The following is a 25,488-nucleotide window of genomic DNA, read 5'->3' as shown; positions in this document are numbered from 1 at the left end:
AAAATAATACCGATAAATAAATAACGAGTAATAAATCTTTTAACTTAATACTTATCGAGTATTATACTAATCTCGTTAATTTAAAAAATCCGTTAAGCGAATATTTAAAAAATAACGTACGCCGGTAAACAGCTTAGATTATATTACGTAAAGTATTAATATTAAATAAGTTCTCGTACGTACGGTGGTTCCGGTTTTAATCGGGGTTTAATCGTTCTTATTTTATTATTTATATCTATTTTTAATACGAGTTACGAGGGGTATCGTATACCCTTCTTAATAAAATAAGAAAGGGGTTTATACGTATAAGTATGTAATACCCTTTTTAAAGTAATATAAACAGCTTTAGTTTTAATTATTCTAATACTAATAGTTTTTTATTTTAGCGATAGAATTAGCTTATTCCCCTTTTTAAATACGAATCTTCTCTTTACGAGGGTTTCGTACAGTTAGGTTACTTTAATCCGGTATTAGGTACCTGCCTAAACCGTATAGGTAATATTATACCTTTTTAATATCGTTTTAACTAGGTAGCAAGTCTACTCGATTAGTTATTCTAGTCGTTTGTCCGAAAGTAATAATAGTAATAAAAGGACCGTCATATATCCTAATACGTCACACCTCGTAAGGGACTAATAAAAACAGTTTTATAAATAAATATTCTTTCGTACGTAAATAATTCGTATAGTATAAATTCTTTTTTTTTATATATATATACTTTCTTTTTTAAAATATTATACGAAAATAAATTATATATTTATATATATATTCGTAAATATATATATATATATTCGCGTAATATTTAATTAATAAGTTATTAATCCTTTCGGCGTTATTATTACTAACGTAATTAATCGTAATTAACGCTAAATAATATTATTAACTTTTTCGGTTTAAAATTAATAAATTATACTTATACTTTATATTAATATATAATATCTTATTTTTTTCTTAATTTTTAATATTTATTAATTTCGTATAATAAAATAAGGAAGTTCGTATTTATAACTTGCCGAGCCGCGATATCGAGATACGCGTATTGGTAAACGACGATATTCGCCGCCTATTCGCTTATATTATTCGTTACGAAAGTTATTTCCGTGCGGTTCTTATCTAGTCGCGCGGTAATATTAATAGTGTTTATAATAATCGATACGTTTAGTTTTATATTTTATTCCGTAAATACGTTCGTTTCGATAGATATTAGAACGGCGCTTATGCTTCGTACGTTTAAGTTTTATATAGTAACCGGTGTTTATATTATAATTTATAATTCGTAAACTTTAATCCTAATAATAACGAGAATAGAAGTAGTAATAATAGAGCTAAAGTAATGGTTATATAACGATAAATTAGTAATAAATAAAGTAAATAGTTTATATATATATATAAATAGCGTTTTCGTACGGTTATTTTTATTGTATTACTCGTTTAAGTTATAATATATTACGGTTTTTTTTAACCTTTATATAATACTTAATAAATAAAATATATCGGCAATAATTATATAAAAAAGGATTAATAAAATAAATCTCTCTTTTTTTTTTATATCTCTTCTTTTTTAATTATTTATCGTATGAGTCTAGCCTTTCGATATACGTTTTTATGTATACGGTAAGGCTATTTATCGAGACTAGCTGCTCGAGGGCCTTATTCGAGAATACCTTAATAAAGGTATCTACCGGATTATCTCTATTATTAATATAGCAGACCTTTAATATCTCCCTTTTTTATACGACTCTTAAAAGGATATAATATCGATTATAAACCTCTTCTCGTTTATTATACCTAGTTTAACTAGGTAGTTATAAAGTGATCTCGAGTCTATATAAAAGGTTATTAAAATATCTTAAAATCTTAATATTTATATAATTCTTCTAAGCGTGATACTTAATATAATACCGCTATTTATATTAAAAGTTATGCTATATAGTTCGTTAATTAGTACGTTTTTAATAATTCTTTTATATTTAATTAAGCTTTAGTAAATAATATTACCCTAGATTTAGAATTTATTTTTCGTACGATAAATCTCTTAACTTAATAAAATTAAGTATTTAAGTTAAGAGGTTAGGTTTTCGTTATTTATAAATAAGCCGTCGGTAAAAATATATATCTTTATATAATAAAGGTTAAGCGGGATATATCTTAAGCCGCGTATCTAATTCTAAATTTATTAATTAATCCGTATGTTTAAGTTTTCGATATCCTTATCCTTTAAGGTTTATATTTAAACGGCGGCAGATAAGTTATACGCTGCCTTTAATTAATAAATAAATACGAGATATGCTCTTTTTATACGCTAAGAGACGTATTATTAACTTTTATTAATAACTTTCGGGTTAATAAGCTTTAATTAATTAGCTTGTCCCTTTTATTCGAAAAGGATATCGTATAATTTTAATCGAATTTTACCTCCGTTAAACTCGATCGGCGTGTTTTCGGTTAAAATACTTTTTAGTTTTGTACGGAATTATTCTTTTATTAACTTTTTTTCCTCTTTTTTAAAAAAGGGGGCTATAGCGAAGCTAAACGTATCGTTAATTTATATTATTATAATATCGAAAGTATCCGGTTTTTTTATAATAAATAGTAAATAAGCGTTATATATTAATACGGTTATTTTTAAATTTTATACGTAATAATTATAATACGTTTTAAATTAATAAAGTTTTAATTTTATAAGTCTATATAAAGGTAATACGATTTAAAGTAACGTTTTTTCGAGGTATTAAGTCTTTAGTTCTACCGGTAAACGTATATAGATTAGTTAGTTTAGCTTATCGTGTAATTAAATATACGCCTGTATAATATTACGTAGCTCGCTTTATACGTTAAAGTTTCGAATCAGGGTCGGTCCGAAGGTTAAAAGGAGTCTTTAGCTTATCCGTTAAATTATTAATAACTAGGTTAAAATAGCCTCTTTTTCTATATCTCCGTAGCTTTATATTATAAGCCTAGATTTTTTATACGGTTTCGTAGTTTTACTCTTAATCTTTTATATAAGCCGTATTTAAAAATTCTTTAGCCGGTATACTTATTCGGGTCGAATCGAATAAATTCGAAAACCTTTCGTACGGCGAGATTATTAATCTCTTTTACGTTAGACTTTTAGAACGGGTATTCGGACGAAGTAATAACCCTATTTTATTAGAGCTTAGTTATTAGTTTATAATTTTTTTATTTTTTTTAAGTAAGGAATATAGCGGCTCGAACGTTTTGGAGTAAGTATTTTTTAGGTCGTCCTCGGCCGCGTTATACGGGAGTTATTATAATTTCCTCGGTTATCGGTTCGGTATTTAGGGTATTTACCGGCTGTTCCGGATCTGCTTGTAATTCGGGTTGGTCGTGTGGTTCTCCGGCTTCCTCCCGGTAATACGGCTTGATTTAGGTTATTCGAAAGGCTTTTAAGCCGTTTAGAGTATCTACTCGGATTGTACGGTTTTCGATAGCTATTATTTTATATGGTCCGGTTTATCCTTCTTTTTCCCGCTAGATTAGAACTTTATTCCGGAGCGGGAGTGTTAAAATATTTTAAATAGCTAGTTTATTCCGGGTATTTAAAGCTCGGTAAATATCGATATTTATATACATTTTCCGAAATATTTTTATTACTTTTTATATAGCTTCTTTTCGTATTTAAATCTTTAATAACGGTAGTAAGTTCTCGTTAATACGAGGGTATATTTTAAATACGAGTAGGGTAAGTATTAGGCCGTTAGGGCCAGCCGTATTATTTAAAGCTTTAATTATTATTTAGAGTATTATTTCAATATTTGTATAATAACCGAGATTTTTTTATAAGATATCGAAGGTTTTATATAGCGGAACGTGCGCTCGTTCGACTTTATTTATTATTTAATAGGTTTTAATAAGTATTTATTTATAAGTAATTCTTATTATTTATACGTAATTTCGAATTTTTTTTTAAAAGTATATGCCTAAATTATACGAGATATAATTAAAAGGTTTTTAATATATATATATTTAGTATTTATAGAAAATATTTTAAGTGTTTTATATATTAAGCGAATATAGGAATATAACCGTTTAAAAGGATATATTCGAATCGATTACGTAGAGTACGTTCTATTTATTAATATAAATAACGTTTATAATAATCTCGTAATTAAAGTCATATTCGTTTTATAGCGAGATTTTAAATCTTTATAATACTAGATTATACGCTTAATATTAAAAGTAAAACTTTTAAATCTCGTTAAGAATAGTAAGGTTAATATCGTTATAGCCGGCGTTTTTTAAAAAAATATAGAACTTTTTTATACGAGGGTGTTTAAAACGTTAATAAAGGTGTCGAAGCTATTTTTTAATAAAATATAACGTCGTTTTTATACGGCCGGTATTAAAGAATAAGTGTTTTTATTTTTTAATTATAAGGAATATTTCGCCGTCTTTTTATATAATAGGATTAAGGATATTATTATAATACGTTTTAAACTAATCGGCGTTATATAATAAAAGTAAGAAAAAGGTTATAATATTTAGGATATAATATTTTAATATTTTTAATAAGTTCCGTATATTAATTATTTAAATTAACGAGATAGGTTTTAAGCTTTCGAACTTGATCTCGGCGCTTTCCGGGGTTTAATCGATTCGTACGTCTAGGTTTTCTTGTACGTAGGCCTCTACTTAAAGCTTTTTAACTATTAAAAATAAGGCGGCGCCGATATTTTAAAGCTCTTTTTAATAAGTTTAATTATATAAGTTATTAAGGTTAAATTAATCGGCCTATACGGTAATTTTTAAATAAATATTTTTATTAATAAGCCGGTAATAAAACGCGGCGTCCATTAAGTAAGTAATACTTTATTATATATTTTTTAAATCGAAGTATTTATACTCCTTTTCGTTATTTTTTAACTCTTTTTTATTCTTTTTTTAATTTTAAACGAACGTTTCGTACTTATTTTTAAAAAAGGGGCTTTATTTAATACTATTATACGCTTAGAAATATTAGTTCCTTACTCGGAACTATTCTTTAATTAGGTGGTTTATTAATTAATAGCCTTATTTATAATAGATTCGGTAAGTTCCTCGTTCGAACTTCCGGTTCTTATATAGTAATCTTAGTCAGAAAGTGCCGGCGGGTCGTTAGATCCTTTCCTATCCTAATAGTTAGCTATTATACGGTAATTTATTACTATAGGCTAGTCGGTTTCCTTTTATATAGTTATTTATAAACCGTTTATTAATTAGGTACGTATTTATAGCCGAGTTTTAATATAATTCTTCCGTTAAATATTATTTTAATAATATTTAGTCCGCTATTATATTTAATAATATACGAAGGTCCGAAAATAACGCTTTATATATTAACTTTTAATAAATAAAGGTTAGTAAAAGTTCCGGAACTCTTCGATAGGCTTTTACGGAGGTATAGAGAGCGATCTCTTTTTTAAATCCTTTTCCGAAAGCTCGTTATACGAGCTAAAGCTTATTTAATAACATTTCTAAAACTTTAATAAGTTACTTTTTAACGTTCTTATTTTTTACTTATACGAAAAAAGTTATTATTTAATTTATAAAATATTATATATAATTTATTATTATATTAAAATACGAGTTTATTAAATAATATATTTCGTTTTATTTCTTTTTAAATCTAATATAATTAAAATAAAATACCTTTATACGGCCGGAAAAAATATTTAAAAAAACTATATAATATTAGTTTTTTAATATATTTAGCCGTCGGCATGTTTTAATAAATATTTATACTTTGTCGTAAAAAATATTATACGGCTTACCGGTATAGTTCTTTTCCTTCCTCTATACCTTTGAGAAGGTAACGACTTTATTTTGATCGATTTTGCCGTTATAAATAGCTCGGCTTAAAAGGATATCGTATTCCGTAATATATACTAAATTAAATAATTATGCCGTCTAATCCCGCGGTATTAGAGTCGGAGAAAGAAAAAGGATAATGTTTTATAACGCTTAGATATTTAAGAATTTAAGGTTAAACGTCGGGCCTGAAATATTTAAAACTCCGGGATTAAACGTTGATTTTAAAGTACCCTGTAATATCGCGAACGATTACTCCGTACGGAGACCGGGTATCTCTCGCTTAGGCGGCGGTTTTTCGATTATTTATTCTCGGGAAGAGTATGGAACATCCTTTTTTCGGGTTTCCGAAGTCGGTTTTGCCGGTCGGTCTTATTAATATATAGGATCGGCCGGTAATATTAAACTTATAAGCTTAGTTTTAAAGGATCCGTTTATTAATATATTAATTCCGTATTTTTTAAAGTAATTAAAACACTTTTTTTAAAATATATAATTAATTTAACCGAATTAATATTTAATTTATTTATTAAATTTTATAATAAACGATTTTTTAAAAGAGGCCCCTTTTATTTTTAATATATAATATTTTAAAAAATATTATATAAAATACGTCGTAAGTAGTTCGGGTATTATCTTTTCGAAAAATACGTTTAAAGGTTTAAATTTTTAAAAAGCGAGGTTAATATTCTTTTTTTAAACTATTAACAAAATCCCGATATTTTAGGATACTTCTTCGTACGTAAGCGGTTCGGGGTCTAAAATCGTCGGTCTATCTAGGTTCGGTACGTCCGGGCTTAATCTCGATTCGCCGACCGCGATTAATTCTATTTAGCAGGGGTTATCGTTTTATAAATCGTACGACAGGGTTATTTAAGTATATAATTATATATAGCCTAGCTAGTTTCGCGTATAATTCGGAACCTGGTCTCCTTTTTATAATATATATTCGGGAAAAGGGGTTCCTCTTCGTACGGTTAATTTAGTTCGGCTCTTCTTTCGAATCTTTAATGGGCGGAAATTCTCGGGGCTCCTTAGTACGGTCGCTTTTATATCGGTAAAGGCGTAAAACCGTTTCTTTACTTTTATTAATTTATAATCGCTACGGGTAACTATTAATTAGTATTAAATAAGCTCTTATATATATAGTAATTCCGGTTTTAATCGAGGTTTAATTATTTTTATTTTATTATTTATATCTATTTTTAATACGAGCTACGAGGGGTATTATATACCCCTTTTAATAAAATAAGAAAAGGGTTTATACGCATAGGTACGTAGTACCTTTTTTAAAGTAATATAAACAGCTTTAATTCTAGCTGTTTTAATAATTAAATCACGATCTAAAACTTTTCCGTTATTATTAAAGCTTAGAAAGACTTATTCTATTATTTTATAATCTTACGGCCGTAAATCCGAGCCCTTAGAGTTATTTTAAGGATATTATACTTCTCGATAGCTTATTTTATTAACGAGCTATTTATAATATCTTAAATCGCGTATTATAGTGTTAACTCATTAAGTTTACGGCCTATTAAAAAGAAGAAAAGAAAAGAAAAAAGATAGTATTATTTAATTAATTATAAATCAAAAGCTGACTAGTTTATATACTAATTTATATATAGTGCTGTCAAGGGCTATCTAAATTTAGGGGTCGCCGTTACATAAGGTGACCGTAGCACCGTCAGCTGGCTTATACAGTAAATTGTACCGGCGTGCGGATAACGATCCACAAAAATGCATGCAACTACAAGAGCAGCCAACGACTACGCCATGAGACAAGGGGCGGCGCAGGTGCCCTTGTGCGACGGTATGCTTGGTTGGAGTTGTCCAATGGAACCCACAGATTTGTATGCGGACGTGCAACCAACATGTTATATTCCCCGACCTACCCCTTGTCTTATCCAAACCATGGCTTGGCACCAAGTGTGCTCGGAGCGTTTCATGCCTAGGTAACGGAATGAAATGGCCACGGCCCGGACCAATTCGGACTCCGACCTCCGCCCCAATTCCAGGACAGATTCACCTGCTTAGTGAAGCCACCCTTGAATTGGAAGACGGTTCCCATTTGATTACGAAAGATCGTATAAAAATAGCAGCGTAGCTTACGGTGGCAGGCGCATGCATGGAGAATCTCTAGAGAGTGCGAGGTTGATGCACCGAGTGTGAGTTGTTAATATCATGCCTCAAACCTCTGTCAATAATGGCCGGCTCAATGTGGGCGCCGTTGTGCTGATCCAGCAAGCCTGGGGAACCTACAGCGAAGCCCGTGCCTCTGGTTCTATGAGCTGTGCCATATATGACACTGCCTGGGTTTCTATCGTGACCAAACAAATTGATGGGCAGAGGCAATGGCTGTTTACCGAGTCCTCTGATCACTTGTCGTCTACCTGGCGTGCATCGAGACCACTATACAACAGGCAGAAGCATCTCCGGCGTCCTAACGGCGCTACATTCCCTCAAGGCGCTCACTGACGTGGTAGATTTTGACAAGCTGTCCCAGCACGAGGTCGGAGGCTCGATGACGGCGTCTCCGTCTCATAGTATGAGACAATGAGGCAGAGTCCTACCTACGGCACGGCGTACATGCCAGCGTAAGATATGGCAACGGTGCAGTCCCCAGTGCATACCCGTCCATGGTCTTTGAGTATAGCTGGGTAACTTCCACATTGGCTGCCGGATCTGTTTGCAAACCAGCTAATCAGGTATGGTGCTAGATGCTATCATATGCCACATTCTCTCATGCTAACAAGACGCAGCCACTAGAATACGAGTTGGCTGTATCCATCACTCTTTCTGGTCCAAGCATTCATGGACCTCTTGGACCAGGTTGAACGAGGCAACCTAGATGCTCTGGACGAGGACTTGCGGTTGCGGGTGTATATTAACCTCTTCCAAGCATGCCTACGCGCTCTGCTGCGCCAATCAAATCCTAATTCGAGTGAAGAGACTGCCTATCATATTCTGGTTCTCTCCGAGACTCGTAGACTGCCCCTTTTCGAGTCCATGGCCCCAATAGTGGATGATAAGTTGAACACTCTTGTCTCCTCGCTCGAGAAGTCGAGGAAGGGGGGCTAAACCTGGGAGGTGCGACAGCGCTTTCTCGATTACATATGGAATGAGTCGACGCAACTCAATCAAATGCCTGCTTAAGTCTCGACCCTACTATCGCGTAGCAATCCTGTGCCCATCTACAGTGATGAGTTTATTGCAGCCCCCGATTTCGAATAATCGCCATTGGCGGATGGTACTGTGTCTATAAATAAACATTCCGGTTAATCATTATCGACGGGGTAATCCAAGTCCAGTGGATGTCATCCACGCAAGCCCGCATGCTACTTAAGAGGTACCTATGATAAGCACCTATTAAAACGGTACCTACCTTCCCTGATCACACCATGCAGCCTCGCCAAGGTCTATCAAGACAAGACCATGATCTCATCACGTGAACCCCCGCCCTCACCTGGTGAGCTGTTGCCTGGTTTCCTAATTATTCCGTTCCGGCCCGTCTATCATCGTCCATACATCATGTTCATAGCGGTTCACTTCCCCAATATTCCCCCCAATACTTTCTCCCATTTCCAAGGTAATACTCAAAGTCTGGTCCCTACTTCTAGACGGGTTACAAGTCCACGCGTAAGCCACATCGAATCTCAGTCTAACAATCTCCCTGCTTACCGACTGGACTAACTAGTAAAGAATAAAGTGGAAAATATACTGCTTATATCCAATGATGACACAAGATCTACACCAAAGTTTGCTGCAGGATATCGCGCATCATGTCGACGACATGTCCTATGCAAGTGGTCTCGGTTTCTTTGCCGCCGCCGATGGTCATTTCTGTGACTTCCTGTCTAGAGAAAGGGACAGACAAAGACTGCTTACCGTTGACAAAACGTGTCTCCAGGACAATGCCGATGATTGCTATGTTTGCCAACTCCTATTACAATCCATGGGTGCTCATTTGAACGGTGCCCATTCCGTCCATATACAGAATACTCTTATTACAGGATATCCACATGATGATTTTCTTGTGTCAGGCATCAGTGCTGAGGATGCTTCCATAACCCACAGCATTCGATTCCACTTTTCTACTCCATCCGGTATGTCCCATACATTGAGATTTACACATTGCTACCACTAACGCATGGAAGATTTCTCCATTATCGAGGACTTGCCCTTCCGAACACTTTGTGACATTGAATCCATTCCTGGGAATAAATCGTCCGACACAAGTCTCGGTTGGGCAAAACAACAACTAAGCGCTTGCGATATCGGCCACGATTGTTCTTCAAGCGCTCAGGATTCACCACTTCCCACACGTGTATTAGACGTATCTTGAAAAGACACTAGGAGTACGATCAAGCTGGTGACCACGACTGGCCAAAGGGGGCGATATGTCTGTCTCAGCCATTGCTGGGGCATTGCAAACTCGATAGCCAAGACCACCAAAAGAACCTTGAAGTCGCATACGGAAGGTATTGCAATTGTCGAAATGCCCAAAACGTTCCAAGGTGCAATTGACGTCACGCGACGTCTTGGAATAAACTATCTTTGGATCGACTCACTTTGTATTGTTCAAGACAGCGAAGACGACTGGAAAAGAGAGGCATCCCGCATGGCTGACATATATGAAGCATCCCATGTCACCATTGCCGCTACGGCATCTAGGAATAGCGACGAGGGGTGCTACCGTTCTGTCCCGCCGTCAATGCGCGACATGAGCTTTCCGTACACAAACAAGACCGGCGTGACGACCAGACTAGACTGCAGACCAACCTACCAACATTTTCCACAGGGTATCCGAATCCTAAGCCAACAGGAAAAAAGTGAATTCCCTCTGTTTGGAAGGGCCTGGGTATTTCAAGAACGCATCCTCTCGCCACGTGTACTGCACTTCTGCAACTTCGAGTTGATCTTCGAGTGTCGTCGTGACGTTGGGTGCCAGTGTAGCAATGCAACCTATGAAGAAGGGTACAAGGAAGAAGTCACTCGCCTCTTTGCAGAGGGTCCTTCCCTAGAAGCCTACCGGGCCAACAAAGGGTGGTGAGCTGTCGTGCGTCGCTATACGAGGTGGAAGCTCACCTACGACAAGGATATCCTGCCAGCCCTTTCAGGCATATCCCGGCGCATTGGAGCCCGCAGACCAGTGACTGATTACATTGCGGGAATATGGAAAGACACCTTGCTATTTGGCCTCTTGTGGCATGCCTCCCACCAGAGAGCCGTTTACGGAACGTCAAATGAGCACCCGAGACGGGCCAAAAGTCCCAGAGCACCATCATGGTCCTGGGCATCTGTCGTTGCTCGGATCTCATGGCAACTACCACACGCACAAAGCAGTAAAAAGGTTCTCATGACGACACATGATGTGAGCTGTGAAGTTCCGGGGGACAACAAATATGGACAGGCATATCGCGGCTTTCTGGGCGCGACCGGGCCGATTAGAACCTCTAGTCTGCACTGGCATGAACCCTCGCCGTTTGAAGAAAGCCATGTAGACAACTACGAATTCGAATTTTCTGGTTTTTCGGATATGACGGGGGCCTGATTCTTCCCAGATTATTCATTCTTCGTGGATGAGACGAGCCCTTTGAGTGTGTCAATTCTTTGGGTGGCGGGTAACACTGCGCTCGTACTCGAGCCAACGGCTGAAACCGGCACTTTCGAGCGGATTGGGTTATGTGCTATTTCGACTTCAGATACTGATAGAATACTTCAAGACAGAGTTCAGGGAGCCGTTAGAATCATCTGAAATCAAGCATACCTCCTTAATTAATGTACCCCACAAGCGAGCTGCGCATATAAGCGAGCTGTGTATTTTCTATTATTAAGCTTTATAAGTTATAAATTAATTGAATTATAACGCTTCTAATTAATTAAATATATTAATAATTATTATTTTTAAAGGTTTTTATATTATTTTAATAAGTACGCGTATTATGCCTAGGCTCTCCGTAGATTTTATAGCGTTATAAGCGTATTTTAAACGTCTTTGTATAACTATTCCTCCGACGCGATTCGTTTTATAACTATTTATTAATATTTTTTTTAAAATTATAAATCTTTTTTAGCTTATATACGAAATAATCCTTTATTTTATTGCCGTTTCTTTTTTATACGGCGGCGCCGGTTAAGTATCTTATTTATTTTTCGAAATATTATATTCTTACTTTTTAAAAAAGTAACTCGGTATATAACTTACGTTATAACTTTTATAATTTAATTAAAACTAATTAAAATAAACGTTAAAAAGTTATTTTAATATTATATAATACGGTTTCGAACGTATTCGGTTTAAAATTAAGTTTTAATTAAATTATTTAAAGTTTTTAATTCTTAAGGGATAAATAAGTTAAAAACGTCCCCGGAGTTATTAAAGTGCGTAGCTTTATATTTAATTATAAAATAATATATTCCGGATTATATAAAACGAGTCCTATTTTTCGAAAGCCTTCTTATATATTCGAAACGGTAAAAATCGCTTAAAACGCTAGTAAAAAGTCCTCTTTAAAAATATAAATAATATACGCTCGTATAAAACCTTTAATTTCTTTTTTATGCGCCTTTTTTAACGTATAAAAATAGCCGATATTAAAAGGTTAAAGTTTATATAATAAATAAGAAGGTATATAAAATATAATAATCGAGTTTTTTTTGTAATAGAGCTCGAAAGCTATCGAGTAGTGGCTTTCGTGGCCGTCTAGGACTAGGAGGCGATAACGACCCTTCGTACGAAACTTAATATATTAATTAAAGTATCGAATCTAGTCCTCGCCTCTTTTATTCGTAATTTAATTATTTTTAATAATTACTATTATTTAATCCTTCGATAATAAGTTATTTTTATATAAAGAAAAGAGGTATGTTTTCTCGGTAAAAATAATATATAAAGAGATGGCGTAACCGTTTAATTCGACGCCCTAGATAACTATAACTTATTCTTAGTTCTTTTATTATATTACCCTAGGCTTTCCTCGTTAATCGAAGGTGATTACGATTATTTCGAACGAGATTTAGCCTATAAAAAACCCGGTCTCGTTAAAATAATATATATCCTCTTTTTATATCTTATACTTATTAATTATATTTTATACGAGAATAAATTATATGCGATACGCGTTAAGATTTTTATAAAGAATTCTTTAATAATCGATTCTTCGATTAAAACGCGTCCGGAGGTTTAATTATTATTATATAAAGTTAAAAGCTTAATTAACGCCGACGCGTTTTATATCGCATAAGTTAAATAATTAATTCGCTATATCTTTTATATTACTTAACCGGGGAAAAAAATAATCGCGTATTTAAATTAATAATATATCGAATAATTAATTTCTTTTTAAAATTAGAAAACTTTTAAAAGTTTATAGAGATTTCGGATCGTGATCGAATTCCGCGTCGTCGGCTGCGTAATATCGATTCTAAGACATGATATATCGTTATAACTTTTTATACACTTAATTTCGAGTTATTTTAAAACGTTTAAAGCGTTAAATTAAACCTTTTTTCTTTATTTTTTAATTCTATACTTATTAAAAGAGAAAGAGAAAAATTAATATAAAATTAATTATAAGAAAGTTAATTAAAAGTGCGCAGCTCGCTTATGTACGCAGCTCGCTTGTAGGGTACGTTATGCATCTAGATAAATCAGTCTAATACCCAGCTAGTGGTTCGAGGAGTCTGGGAGCCCTAAAGCCCTTGGACAGTGTGGCCTGACCTGCGAAAGCAATCGAAACCATGTTCCTCCATCGATTAGCCTACTTCTCGACTACATAAGGAATGAGTCGATGCAACTCAATCAAATGCCTGCGTGAGTCTCGGCCTCACCATCGCATAGAAATCCTGTGCCCACCTAACCACCGACATTCTCTTGCTGCTGCTGGTGTCGTCGTTGTCATCGACGTCGACGACGCCTTGGGTCTGCACCAGCTTGAAGCGCTGCGTCTTACCGCTAGCGGTCCGGGGAATCGTGGTGACGAACACCACACCCCCTTCCAGCCGCTTGTAGCTCGCCAGCGAGCCGGCCACCAGGCCGTAGATATCGTCTCCCGAAACCGGCTTCTTCTTCTTCTTGGAGTGTGGCAGCAGCAGTGGCACCACCTCCTCCACCTTCCGCACCACGTAGGCTCGCGGCACTTCGGTCGTGCCGTCGTCGGAGCGCACGCCCACGACGGCGCAGTCGCGGACGCCGGGGTGCTGCTGGATGAGGGCTTCGATCTCTGCCGGCGCCACTTGCCACCTAGACGTTTCGGCGATAAAGTTTATTAGCGTCATTCTTTTTCTTGTTTCAATGAAAAGGGGACTTGAAGCGCATCCAATTTACTCACCCCTTGGTCTTGATCAGCTCCTTAGTCCGACCCACCACATAAACCTTGCCATCCTCAATCAGCACCAGATCGCCCGTGGGGAACCACTCACTCCTACCCTCGTCCTGCGAGGGGGCCGTTATGCCTTTGTAGCCCATCATGACGTTGGGCGAGCGTACGAATAGCTCGCCGGGCACGCGATGGTAGTTGGCGGCGCCCACCTCGCGGCCGCTCGCGGGGTCCACGAGCTTCACGTCGTAGCCATCGAGCAGCCGGCCCACGGCGCCCGGGTACGCGCCCGCGTCGCCGTACCGGAACAGGCACGCGACGCCGACCTCGGTCATGCCCCAGACTGGGACAGGGTCGCGCTGGGGTGGGCGCGCCGCCGACGCCGACCCAGCGCAGCGTGGCCAGCAGCGTCCGGACGGGCAGCAGCGCGGGGGAGGCGTTGTTAAAGCATGTGCACGACGGGCGGCGTGAGGTAGGCCTCGGTGGCGCCGTAGCGGGCGAGGTGGCGGAGGTAGTCGTCGAGGTGGAAGCGCGGCATGATGTAGGCGGGCTCGCCGTAGCGCAGCGTGGACCCGAACAGCCAGGCCGCGCCGAAGAGGTAGAAACAGGGGAGGCAGAGGACGCGGACGACGCCATAGGGGACGTCTTGGTGCAGGCTGTGGTGCTGCATGATCAGGTTGTGGTGCGACAGCACGACTAGCTTGGGCAGGCCGCTGGTCCCGGACGTTGGGTAGTAGATTGCCGGGGTCTCCCTCAGTGCTTGTTCGGACTCGAGCGTCACGCAGTCCGACTCGCCGTGGCGAAGCAGATCTGTGAAGCTCTTGGTATCATCCTGGCTCGCAGATGAACCATCGCTGACTTTATCTGGGTTGTTAATTCGATGATGGTCGTTGGCAATGAAGTCCAACGGTGCGTCCAGATCATCCAGGACGAAGATCCTGTTTGTCGAGATCTCATTTGCGCCAGCCACTTCCAGCACTGTGGGCAACGAATCCGGAATGGCGACAATCACTTTGGCTTCGGACTGGCGAACGAGGTGGTCCAGCTCCTCGAACTTGAAGACGGGATTCACGCCGCATGCTACGCCTCCAAAGCTGATGATGCCGTAGAGAAGCGCCGCGTAAAGATACTATGACCCGTCCATAACTTTGTTTCAGAATATGGCCCCCCAAAAAGGATTAGGATCGAAGACATACGCTATTGGTCACTGAGAGCAAGACGCTGTCGCCTTTACCCAGACCCAATACCCTGAACCTGCTGACCAGTCACCGCACCAGCGACCGCGTTTGGACGACATCAAGGGACCGTACGGGGACTTGCGCGTCGATGAAGAGGGGCTTGGATGGCGCGTAGTCCCTCTGGGCGTGAAACACAAAGGATATGAAGTCTACCGCACTGGCCTTATCCACCGCCTTTGAGTGTCCCATTTTCACGGTGAAATCTACCTATCTCTTGAATAACCAAAGACGGGATGTTGCATGGAATAAGAAATGTCGAATATGGTATTTGGGATCAGGATTTCCAAATTCCCATGATATTATGGATAAATATGGGGATACTGAAACATATTTCCCATCTCAAATAAATACAGTTTGGCCAGGTCTGCTCTGTCTGGCAGTTTTACTCCTTTCTCTGGCTGATGATCTATCGATAAAGAAAACAATAACCCACGAGGTTGGCATTGATTTGCTGCAAAGATAAGGAAGACGTCGGAGACACGGATGGCATGATATGATGTCTGTGTGTGTGGTGGGCACGGGACATTTCCCGATCTGCCGTCTCACCTGCTGTCCATCGATGAAAAGCTTAACGAAGGCAAGTGCTGACCTGGCTGTCTAGGATGCGTTGGGAACTATTATTAGCTTCAGCAGGGGAATACAATGAAGGTTGCATTTCTTTTCTACCCCGCCATTATTGATTGTTTCTCCAATTTGCCATGTTCTGTTCAAAACACCGTCTGTTGGCAGTTGGTTAATATGTCCGCCCCTGAACATGCCGGTTCGGCTATAGTTTTGACTAGACCACTCGCGGTCCAACAAGAAAAACAATGGGTAATCGACGCTATAGTGGCCGACTCTGCCGCATCTAGCAAGCCCGCTTCGCCACAATCGAAGCCCTTGGCCTTCCTCCGATACAAGGTCCTCAACACCTACCAACGTCTCTTCTCTCTGGCGCTCCTCAGCAATGTCGCAGCGTTCGTCACCGTGGCCATCTGAGGCCCCAGCCCCACGACTCTGATTGATGCCGTCGCAGCGAATCTCCCTAGCCGCCGGTATAGCCCGGCAGCCGCTCGTGGTCAACCTCCTGTTCCGCACGCTCTGCCTGGTCCCGCACTCGGCGCCGCTCCGGCTCCGCCACCTCGCCTGCAAGATCTTCCACCTGGGCGGCGTCCACAGCGGCTGCGGCGTCGGCGCCTACGCGTGGTACGCCGGGTTCCTCGTCTACTACACCAAGGGCTTCGTGCCCGCCCCGACCGCGACGGCCGTGCTGGTCATCGCCTACGCCGTGCTGGTGTTGCTCACGTTTATAGTCGTCGTGGCCTACCCGAAGTTCCGCATCGTCCGGCACGACTGGTTCGAGCTCACGCACCGCTTCTCGTCCTGGGCCACGATGGCGATCGTCTGGGCTCTGGTGCTCGCCGTGGCCTCGGGGGAGAGCCCGTCGATGGGTGGGTTCTTGGTGACCTCGCCGGCGTTCTGGATGCTGGTGGCGTCCACGGCGGCCATCATCCACCCCTGGCTTTTGCTGCGGCGTGTCGAGGTGGTCCCCGAGCCGCTTTCGACCCATGCCGTCCGACTCCACTTCAGCCACACATCCGTTGTGTTTGGCCAGGGGATGTCGGTGTCGAAACACCCGCTGCGGGACTGGCACAGCTTTGCCGCCTTCACCGACAAGTGCGACACCCCGGACACCCAGTTCTCCCTACTCGTGTCCAAGGCCGGGGACTAGACCTCCTCGGTCATCACCGACCCCCCACGGTACCTGTGGAAGCGCGGGGTGCCCATCTACGGCTTCGGCTACGTGATGAAGGTGTTTCCCCGCATCGTCCTCGTGACAACGGGTTCTGGCATCGGGCCCTGCCTCTCTTTCATCGAAGACGAAAAGAGGCCGGCCATGAGAGTACTCTGACAGACGCGGATCCCGGAGATCACGTACGGTCCGCGCGTCATCGAGCTCGTGAAGAAGATGGATCCCAACCCGGAGATTATTGATACGTCGAAGGGAGGGAGGAGAGATCTTCTGCCCATTGCGATTCGACTTTACCGAGAGTTCAACGCCGAGGCCGTGGGCATTATCAGCAACGGAAAGGTGACTCGATCACTAGTGTACAACCTCGAAAGACGAGGTATCCCCGCCTACGGTCCTATATTCGACAGCTGATTCATTGCGCTGTCTTATTGGTTGGTTTTGTTGTTGTGCTGTATGTCAGATCTCGGATTTGGATCTCGGATGTTGTTCGAAGAAATCACGTAATCCTTCTTCCTTTGTCGTTTTGTTAGTTCTCTCTTTTAGCTTCGCTTTGCTAGGTTCATGGGCTCGGCGTTAAGGGAGGTACTGCCCCTTGGCCTGCATTTTCGGCGGTTCGGTTCATTTTTTGACCAGGAAATAGCAACACATTCGATTTCCGTATTTACTTTGATAATAGCATGTGACAGCTATGCCTCGGATTTTCGAATATGTCGTTCTGATTTAGTTTCTTCCAGGCGCGCGTCGTCTGATTGATTCACTGTTTACTATTATTAGGTGACAATGACGATGACGTGCAGGTCCGATCTATGACGGCACCACTGGTCTGGTAGCCAATCAGAGCCACTGTAAGCTTACATGCTTAGTACCCAAGTTTACTCCGGGGCCGATCAGTGCGACGGTCGCATCGTTACCAAAAATGGCCTTAAACAGTTCGAGGTCCAGTAGATCGTCCCAAGCAATCTGCAAAGCCACAGCTGGTTGCATTATTAGCGATTAATTCATCCCAAAGGAAACTCATCTAGCGACAGCGTGCCCTCAAGAGTCAGAACTTCAGAAGAATGCAGTGCGAGTCAAGGACACTAAACGGTCCGTCCGGGCGCCTGGAGTTGCTGTACAGTCTGCCCGACGATGTGCTCGCTTCATCAGACCCAGCGAGTCTTAAACCGCCGCTGCTTTTCATACACGGAACCTTTTTGTTCGGCCCACGACTTCATGAACTTTCTCCCCTACTTGGCGCAGCACGGGTACCCGGCCTATGCCCTCTCCTTACGCGGCCACGGAGCCTCGCAGAAGCAAAGATGGCTACGCAAGATGTTCTTCACCAATCTCCACAGCTGGGCCGCCGACGTGCGCTGCGTGCTTGCGTATATGGCAACGGAGGCAGCCGCCTCGAGGATGTCGTTGTCGTCCTCCGCTTCTTCAGCATCCTCCACATCAGCGGCGTCAATATCATCATCAGCGCCATCATCAACGAACTCCGCATCATCTTCGTGCAGTCAGAAGCGGCGGCGACCACCACCAGTCGTCGTAGGCCACTCTCTGGGGGGCGGCGTTCTGCAGTGGATGCTGTCGTCGGGCGCCATCGGCCGCCACCACCAGAAGCAAGCGACAGAGATCTCGGGGCTCGTGCTGCTGGGGTCCCTGCCCCTGAGCGGCAGCGGGCGCGAGGTCCTGTCGAACTGGGAAGAAGCGGAGGCGGAGCGGGGCGCCCTGCGGCGCCCCTTCCTGCTGAGCGAGCGGTGCCTCGTCCGGACGCGCACGCAGGCGCGCGCCGCCTTCTTCAGCGACGAGACCGAGGACGCGGTCGTCGAGACGTGGCTCCGCACATGCAAGACGAAGCGCGAGAGCGCGATGGCGGGCATGTCAGTCTTATGGCCGTTCGGAGAGGCGGCGAAGGTCCTGGAAAGCTTGTCCGGACTCGGTTGCGGAAGGAAAGTCCTCTGCGTCGCCGGCTCGGTGGACAAGCTGGTCCCACCTGCTATGGTGCTATCCAACGCGTATGCCTACGCTGCCGCGGCGAAGGAGGCGGGAGAGGGCCTGGAGACCTGTCGTATGTGGACCGTGAGGCGTTCCGGCCATCATCTCATGATGGACGCTCATTGGCAGGAATGCGCGGACGGCATTGTCAGGTGGCTGGGAGGGGATGAACTGCCAATCGCGTGATGTGGGAGCCAGATAGAGTTATGATGTCAACGAACAAGCATTTGCAAGCGTTCTTATTGGAGTTTGGGAGTTATTACATTAGATTTTATGGTTCCATATCCAGAATAGATGATGCAAACTTTTAGGCGCCTCAATTAACACGATACCATCGGCTTGCTCACTCCTCCTATCCAGTATCCAAGAACCAAGAATGCCAACGGCGATGCCATCTTGATGAGCTTGGACATAGCCATTCCAATTTTCCTTCTCCTCCTCTCTTCTTCCCTGCTCAACTATCCAAGACGTCTCGATGACATGGGGAAACAGCTCCAGTGGGATGTCCTTGCCCAGAAACTTCGCCAAGGGCTCCCATCCGTCGCCCATGCGGTATTCGAGCAACCGCTCCGGTGGGACCGTCCTTCGCACCAGCTCATGTTGTTCGTCGTATCGTCTCAACGCGTTCGCCCTCGCATCGCGGCGGTTATCTGCCTCGAGCCAACCCTCGAAGACCACCTTCATACCTCTGGCCATGTGACCCCCGCAGAGGGGATCTAGGATGTATCGCCGCAAGGGGTAGTCCCACGCATAGGTAAACTTGAGCAGTGTGTCTTCGACGCTCTTGATCCACGGATCGAACGGTCGGATGATCAGGATGACCTTCGCGTTGGGGTAGGTCGATATGAGCTGCGGCGCGAAGACGCCGGCGAAGTCGGTCACGGCCTAAAACTGGCCCATTCACGTGTCCCACTCCGCCTTGGACCACGGCGGCACCACGGTATGGTCTTGGCCGAAATGCGCGTCCGCGGCTGCCCGCCACCAGGCCCATTCCTCGTCCGCCGGGTACTTCAAGCCATGGTGGACGTGGCGGTAGCCGAGCTTCTTGAGCGCTATCGCCATGGAGAGGGTGCCGGTTCGGGGGAGCCCGACGCAGAGGAGGCCCTCGCCGGAGGCCAGACTGCCTTGCAGTAGGTCCGGGAGGTGGGACAGGAGCATGTTCCATAATACGTGTTGGTAGAGAGAGGACGGCGGACTTGGCATCGAACCAGAGCGGCCAGATATTAAAAAATTAGAATAATGATATGAAAGGAGAGGATGTATAGACTAGGCGAATGGAGAAAGAGCAGGACGGGCTTCTAACTTTTAGCTACTTCATGAGGCGCTGAATCAGTGTTACTGATCCTGTTCATAGGTATCTCTCTGCCAGATTGGATCGCCTGGTACATGTTATTTGAGTTGGCGTTCGTTCGTCTCCCTCTGCCGTGTCTCAAAAATGAACAGATTTCAAGCACACCCCCCTATTCACAGCATCTGATCTCAAAAGCATAGATACGCATACTTCTTTCCCTCAGATTGCAAACGCAACTCTCACGTGGCTGCACGTAAGTCTAGTATTGCTTTATCGATCAATGTCGTAGATACACATGCACTAGTAGGTGTTACTCGGACAGGTCATGAAACGGAGCCCAGGGCGATCAGATCGGATCTAGCGAGATCCGGGAAGTGCAAACTGCGGTGCCGAATTGATTGATCATGGCTTTGCTTGGACCAGTGACAATCTTACTTGAGTTGAGTAATGAGCCTGATACCTATCCCGGATCAGAGCGGCCGCACCAGCTGTGTGTAATATAACGATCAAAGAAGAACACAGTCAAACAAACTATGTCCAGGTCTTACCAGTGCTTATCACACTCTCCATTACGCTATCAGATCATAAACCATAGATGGCTCCTCCGTGTGTGGTTTCTTGGACAAGGGACGGGGCTGCATATGCACAATGAAGTGTAACCGGAGACGTTGAATCGCCATGTTCAGGGTGGTGCCTGTGCATCAAGCATGAGGATAATATTGATATGTAATTGGCTGGGTTGATGCCCCAAACAGAATCTCCGCGTCTCCCAACCATGGCATTGTGCAATTCCATGCAGTGGCGTTAGCATTAGCCATCTACTCACCCACCTGCAGCTTCGAATCTTCGTCTACAGCTAAGACACAATAGCGACCGATCGCGAGACATGATGGGGGGAGATCTTCACGAACATGTTTTCATCTAGGTCCGTGATGATAGCCTCAAAAGTAGCTACACAGGCTACCAAAATCAGGGGTTTCGCCAACAATAACTGTTCGTTAATAGAAGCCCAGACCACTGCCAAGATCTCAAGACTCATACTAGACTTGTTGACCCTCGGCTATCGTAATCAGCCCTTCCCTGACCTTTGCCTCGCTCCAAAGACTACATTCTGGAAATGCCCTCATTAGCACTGCCTCGCTCCAATGACTCTATTCTGGAAATGCCCTCATTAGCACTGTCTCCCGCACGCGTGCGGACCGTCCCGTAGCGATAATCCAGTGATGAGAGAGATAATCTGTTTTATTTTGAAAAATGAAATATTACTCCACGGCGACGGGTGTCGGGCATCGCTAGTCGAGCATTGATCCCTTTTCCAACCCCCTTTTCTGTCTGCCACTACAATATCAGACCCAGCGCCAACCTCCCCAACCACCTTTGTTTGGCATAATCATATTCTCCCACTCCCGCAACATCTTTTTTTTACCTTTGCCCTTCTGCCCTTAATTAGCTGCATCTTGAACCTAGTGCCCAGCAGGGTCAGATGGCTTGCAGACGTCTGTGATTCCCCAACTGTCGGAGAATGTACAAGTCACGACTGTTTGTTTTCTTTAGCCTAAGTTAATGCATTTATGATGATGTGCGTTTAATTTGCGGAGCTACAAAATTATTTTGTCTAAAAGAAGTGCACCTAGGGTTGTAGAATCTGTCTTCAAAATCGAAATATATCTTTGGCATCGCCTCAAGCTGTGAGGCTACGCTCGTTCCCTCTGTCTCTGATCACATCTCAAGGGTTTACCTTGCCCTACACAGCTAGTAGTCTCCCATCTGACCATCTTCCGTCTACATACCTATCTCAGGGCTGTGGACACCTCTGGAGAGTGAAACGGTGCCCTACGCCCCGCCCACCAGGGCTTTGCTGGTCCAAGGTTACTCAGACGTCCCGTGCGGGCGAAAGAAAGAAATATTTGTCTCGCTCGCCGTGCTGGGATGCCCGCATCATTATCAAATCAGGTCGCTGTGGTCTTGCTCTTCTATGGGTGGCAAACAGGCCACCCGTGTTCAAACCAACTGTTATTTAAATAATGCCCCCCTCCTCATGCACTGCCGGAAGGATCAATACCCCCTGCCCGATAGGAGAAATAGCATATATACGGAACGCACACACGCACACACATACACTGAGCCGGGCGGGTTTATTAACCTTTGTATCTAACAACGTCTGCTATCTCAACGCGTATAACACATATACCTATTGTGACTACTGTCTCCGAGGCCTTACTTAGACCCTAATCGCCACGAGCTCCATGGTTGATTGAAGATTATTGTTGGCTGGGGGGGGGGGGCACAAATACGAAGTTGTTCGGGCGATGAGGCGGGGCAGGCTTCTATCATGAAAACAAACCATCGGTATCCGAGCTAGGCTTCAGTGTTCGGCATGGATGCCTTTGGGTGACTTGCGACTGCTTCCAGGACTAGATGGCGTCTTTGAGGGTTCTAGGTGGGAACGATACCGAGGGTGCGGGTCACCAAAAGCCCTCCCCCTCGCGACTCCATAGCAAGTTGGGGTTGCTGGATAGGATTAGAAACGTGTGCGGCCATGCTCTCGGGTTTGTTCTCCGACTCACACGAGGCCGCTGACTCTGTGATTACGAAAATGGGGTCGAGCCTGCAACTACATACACGGCACCACCAGTCTTCTCTTCGGTTTGGAATTACGCCTGCATATTTGAAGGGTAGAATTCTCGACGATACTCCCTCTGTATCGACTTCAGCTTTCCACTCAGCTACTAACATTCCGGTGGAAACCTCTGGAAGAAGGAAGCAGCTCTCGTCTATCTTACAGAACGTCAGTACTACACCAACCCGAGATGGAACGGAATCGTCTGTTAGCGAGGTGTACGCCAGCAGTCTCTTAGCAATTTGGGCTTTTTTATGGCCCTGCTAGCGTACTTCTAGCACACACCAGATAGTATTGTCATGGGAGTTACGTAAGTCGGACTGAGGGGGGATCCTGTTGTGGCGCTAAAATAGCAAGGGAAGGGGGTCAGAACTATGACCAGGGTGGCACTACGGAGCTCCTGTGTTTCCAGGCTCCATGATGCTCAAGCATAAGTATCATATGGTCAGGTAGTCTTGTCGTTCAGTTTACTGCAATTGGCTGCCCTGCTTTCGTATGGCGCAAATGCGACTGCAACCATGCTAGCCTATTTGAGCGCAATACTTGATCAGCGAAGCCCACTTCCAGGCGCCGGTTACATCCTTGTTGGTAAGTGTTAAATGGGCTTTCTGGTGCGTACGTACGCTGCGTAAAGGTTGAGACGGTGCTTATATTCTGTCTGTCTCCTCTATCTATTAACTGACGGGAAGCCGCCAGCGTTCACCTTCTCGTACGAGGGGCTAATGATCCGTGCGTCGTACGTACGTAACGCCCTTTTTAAGAGGTGCTGGAAGCTTTTAGAGTAGCTGTTCTAATACTAGTAGTTTTTTTTTTTAAAGGGAAGATCCTCCTCTTTCCTTTTTATTCTTTATTTTTCGCTTACTCGTTATACGGGCGAAGCTTCTTAATATACGCCTCTATTCGTATAATTAATTTATTCGTCGAGATAAGCTATTTAAGGGCTTTATTTAAAGATTTCTTTATAAAAATGTCCGCTAAGTTATCTCGTTTATTTATTTAATAAATCTTTATTATTTCTTTTTTTTTATACGATTTTCGAAATAATATAATATTAATTATTAATCGCTTCTCGTTTATTGTATTAAGTTTTATTAAATACTCGTATAAAAACTTCGAGTTTATATAAAGAATTATTAAAATCTTTTAAAATCTTAAACTTTATATAATCTTTTTAAATATTATATTTAATATAATACCGCTATTAACGCCGGAAATTATTCCGTATAACTTATTAACGAATATATTTCGAATAACTCTTTTATATTTCGTCAAGCTCTAATAAATAATATTACCTTAAATTTTAAATCGGTCCTTCGTATATTTAATCTCTTAAGTATAATAAAATATCCGAGTTAAAAAATTAAGTCTTTATTATTTATAAACGAGCCGTTGATAAAAATATATATTTTTATATATTAAAAATCGAAAAAAATATACCGGAGTTCTCATATCGAGTTCTCGATTTATTAAACAATTCGGGTATTTAAATATTTAATATTTTCGTTTTTAAGAGCTTATACCTAAGTTACGATTAATAAATTATATATTACTTCTAATTAATAAATTAAAACGATATACGCCTTTCTTATACGTTAAGAAATATATTATTAATCCCGGTCGGTAATTTTTAAATTTATAAACTAAATTATTTAGTTTATTTTTTTTATTAAAAAAAAAATATCGTATATTTTTAATAAAATCTTACCTTTATTCAATTTTATAGGCGTATTTTTTATTAAGGTCTTTTTTAATTTTATATAAAACGTTACTTTTATTAGCTTTTTTTTTTTTAAAAAAAAAGGCTTATAATAAAATTAAAAGTATTATTAATTTATATAATAATAATTTTGAAAGTTTTTAAACCGTCGTTTATAAAAAATAAATAAGGATTATATATAAAAACCGTTATTCTTAAGTTTTATATATAATATTCGTAATACGTTTTAAATTAATATAATTCGGATTTTATTAAGTTATATAATAATAATACGATTTATAAAAACGTTTTTTTAAAAACTTCGCGTATATTATATAAATAAATTTATTATATAATTAAATATACGTTTAAATAATATTTTATAATTCTTCGTAAGCTTTAAAGTTCTGAATAAAGGTTGATCTTAATATAAACATTAACTTTTAATTTATTTTTTAAATTATTAACGATTAAATAAGGATTTTCTCTTTTTTTATATCTTCGTATTTTTAAATAACGAACTTGGATTTCTCGTACGGTTTAGTATTTTCCCTTTTAATCTCCTGTACAAGCCAGGTTTTAAAGATTCGATAATTACCGTAAGCCTTCAAGTCGAATTGGACGAACTCGAATACCTTTTATACGGCGAGGTTATTTATCTCTTCTATATCCGATTCTTAAAAAAGGGGTTCCGGAAGCTATAATTATATTATTTTTCCGGAGCTTAACGGCTAGGTTATAGTTTTTACGTTTTTTTAAATAAAAAATATCGTTAAAGAGTTATACGGAAATAAATGTTTTCGAGGTT

At 41.5% G+C, this 25,488-nt stretch overlaps 4 protein-coding genes across 4 annotated transcripts; 2 read left to right on the top strand and 2 right to left on the bottom strand.

Moving 5' to 3' along the window:
• Positions 1–13,605: 13,605 nt before the first annotated feature.
• PG994_009730 (uncharacterized protein) lies at positions 13,606–15,553 on the bottom strand (the record flags this gene model as incomplete). The annotated part of the gene is made up of 4 exons (XM_066861139.1): positions 13,606–14,050; positions 14,139–14,485; positions 14,584–15,255; positions 15,401–15,553. 4 exons carry the CDS (start codon positions 15,551–15,553, stop codon positions 13,606–13,608), a joined length of 1,617 nt encoding a protein of 538 aa, XP_066713309.1.
• A 549-nt stretch (positions 15,554–16,102) lies between these two features.
• On the top strand, positions 16,103–17,507 carry PG994_009729 (uncharacterized protein; the record flags this gene model as incomplete). Its single annotated transcript, XM_066861138.1, has 4 exons — positions 16,103–16,330; positions 16,380–17,054; positions 17,118–17,246; positions 17,274–17,507. The coding sequence occupies 4 exons, from the start codon at positions 16,103–16,105 to the stop codon at positions 17,505–17,507; spliced, it is 1,266 nt and encodes a 421-aa protein (XP_066713308.1).
• An 801-nt stretch (positions 17,508–18,308) lies between these two features.
• PG994_009728 (uncharacterized protein) lies at positions 18,309–19,259 on the top strand (the record flags this gene model as incomplete). The annotated part of the gene is made up of 1 exon (XM_066861137.1): positions 18,309–19,259. The coding sequence occupies one exon, from the start codon at positions 18,309–18,311 to the stop codon at positions 19,257–19,259; it is 951 nt and encodes a 316-aa protein (XP_066713307.1).
• A 78-nt stretch (positions 19,260–19,337) lies between these two features.
• PG994_009727 (uncharacterized protein) lies at positions 19,338–20,231 on the bottom strand (the record flags this gene model as incomplete). The annotated part of the gene is made up of 2 exons (XM_066861136.1): positions 19,338–19,958; positions 20,013–20,231. The coding sequence occupies 2 exons, from the start codon at positions 20,229–20,231 to the stop codon at positions 19,338–19,340; spliced, it is 840 nt and encodes a 279-aa protein (XP_066713306.1).
• Positions 20,232–25,488: the final 5,257 nt, after the last annotated feature.

The sequence above is a fragment of the Apiospora phragmitis genome (genome assembly GCF_038363925.1).
Source record: "Apiospora phragmitis strain CBS 135458 chromosome Unknown utg000009l:1.0-1189150.0:1.0-1190623.0, whole genome shotgun sequence".
Taxonomy (NCBI): Eukaryota; Fungi; Ascomycota; class Sordariomycetes; order Amphisphaeriales; family Apiosporaceae; genus Apiospora; species Apiospora phragmitis.
Note: the sequence above shows the minus strand (reverse complement) of the source record. Positions and strands in the feature narration are given on the sequence as shown.